The following is a 2,397-nucleotide window of genomic DNA, read 5'->3' as shown; positions in this document are numbered from 1 at the left end:
AGCGTATTTCTGGCTTAATCTACGAAGAAACCCGAGGTGTCTTAAAGGTGTTCCTTGAAAATGTCATCCGCGACGCGGTCACCTATACCGAGCATGCAAAGAGGAAGACTGTCACTGCCATGGACGTCGTCTATGCTCTGAAACGTCAAGGACGTACGCTTTACGGATTCGGCGGTTAATCAATTATATCTTCGACTTTAAACTGAATAACAATCGGCCCTTTTCAGGGCCATCAATCATTTCTTACGTTGGATTGTTCTTTTTTCTATTCAGACTTCGTGGTTTTTGTATTCTGCGGGTCACAGTTTCCGTTCTATTATACGTAATTCGTTCAGAAATTTTACTTGGGACAATTTTTTGTTTTCCTTGATTTCAATAATATTATATAAATAATAATTACACCTATTGACATTTTTTGAAATATAAACAAACACAAATTATTTCAAAAAGTCGAAAATTTCTTTGCAAGACACTTCATATTACAAAAAAATTGTTTTTTGTACCTTTCTTCATCAATCAACAACCGAGCCAAGTAAATAGATTGCTTTCTTATCGCAATTTTTATAATTTGTGTTCATTTTACGATTTGTAAGAATTTTGTTGGTGGATACTGCACAATTTTGTCTTCCTCGTAGAAGACATTGGTTAATTTGTAAACTTATTCTGTAATAGTGTTAATAGTCATTCTTAGTTAGGTCCTTAATTTAGTAGTATTATATATCATCTTTAAACACTTATTTTGTACTGCCTGTAATTTTCCGTAGTTGGAATTGCACGTATTACTCCATATTGGAGCCACATAGAATATAATGAGTCTTATAATAGTTTTAATAATAATCAATTTGTTAGCGTCACTTAGGCCACTGTCCCCACATAATAATGCATAGAACATTCCTATAGTTTCGTAGGCTTTCTTACATGCCTCCCTCACATGTACACTGACTGTAAGTGACTTATCAAGAATAGACCTCTAAGTATTATGAGTCTGAAGTCCCCAATGTTTACAAAAAACGAAAAATAAAATATTTGAAAAGTCCAAATGTTTTCATTGTTTATGACAGTATTATGGGCCAAAAGTCCCGTCTTAAAGCTTCAGCCCTCTAGCGTATGTGGAACCCATCCCAAATCAACCCCTAGATATAATAAAATTCGTTAAAAATACACAATTTCGAAAAGTCAAAATGTTTTTAATGATTATTGCTGCATTTAGTGCCGAAAATACCACCGAAAAGTTTCATCCCTCTAGTGAATGTGGAACACACCCCAAATCAACCCCTGCACAATATAAAATTCGTTTAAAATACACAATTTCGAAAAGTCAAAATGTTTTTAATGATTATTGCTGCATTTGGAGCCGAAAGTACTACAAAAAAGTTTCATCCCTCTAATGCATGTGGAACACACCCCAAATCAACCCCTGCACACTATAAAATTCGTTAAAAATACACAATTTCGAAAAGTCAAAATGTTTTTAATGATTATTGCTGAATTTGGTGCCGAAAATGCCACTTAAAAGTTTCATCCCTCTAGTGCATGTGGAACACACCCCAAATCAACCCCTGCACACTATAAAATTCGTCAAAAATACACAATTTCGAAAAGTCAAAATGTTTTTAATGATTATCGCTGCACTTAGAGCCAAAAGTACCACAAAAAAATTTAATCCCTCTAGTGCATGTGGAACACACCCCAAATCAACCCCTGCACACTATAAAATTCGTTAAAAATACACAATTTCGAAAAGTCAAAATGTTTTTAATGATTATCGCTAAATTTAGTGCCTAAAGTGCAACTAAAAAGTTTCATCCCATTATAATATATACCATTGTATATATTCGTGCCGAAAGCTACCCACTAATTTTTATGTATAAATTAAGAGGGAATAATTATTAATTTCGAACGACTCGCATTAAAATTGTAGCTTATAATTTAAGAAATTTTTTAGTATGAATAAAATGCAATCCTTAAATTTTTAATGTTTTTTAATTGAAAATTGCTTAACAAATATGATTCAAAAAATTTACTAATTCGTCGGTTCTTCTTTAATTTAGAGCATTAAGATGATAGCGTGGAATTATATTTTTTTATTTATTCAACTCTACAATTTCTGCAAGTTAACAAAATTTTATTTTGATTTAATTTCTGAGTGAAATCAGAGGACGCGGTGAGTTCAGTGATTTTACCTGATCTCTACTGATATCTTTTCCTGCTTGCTCAGTGAGTGCAATTGAGTTCAGTTTTGAACTTACTCAGTTCACTCTTTAATTCCCTGATTTCATTCTCGAATTCCAAGTAAGTAGCCCCGCGTTAAATTAAAAAATTCGAATCTAAATTTAAATAATTGTGGAAAATTTTTTTGAACCAGGAAAAAACTGGGAATTTTTTTCTTATATTAAA

General features: G+C 32.3%; 1 protein-coding gene across 1 annotated transcript in view; it reads left to right on the top strand.

Annotated features, from left to right (window-relative positions):
* Nucleotides 1-179, top strand: part of LOC117178942 — a 3,999-nt gene extending 3,820 nt beyond the window's left edge. Inside the window, exon 5 of the mRNA XM_033370521.1 lies at nucleotides 3-179. Within this exon, the coding sequence (XP_033226412.1) occupies nucleotides 3-179 (177 nt within the window). The remainder of the gene's footprint in view (nucleotides 1-2) is intronic.
* Nucleotides 180-2,397: the final 2,218 nt, after the last annotated feature.

The sequence above is a fragment of the Belonocnema kinseyi genome, chromosome 1, assembly GCF_010883055.1.
Source record: "Belonocnema kinseyi isolate 2016_QV_RU_SX_M_011 chromosome 1, B_treatae_v1, whole genome shotgun sequence".
NCBI classification, from domain to species: Eukaryota; Metazoa; Arthropoda; class Insecta; order Hymenoptera; family Cynipidae; genus Belonocnema; species Belonocnema kinseyi.
This window is presented reverse-complemented; position numbering and strand designations above follow the sequence as displayed.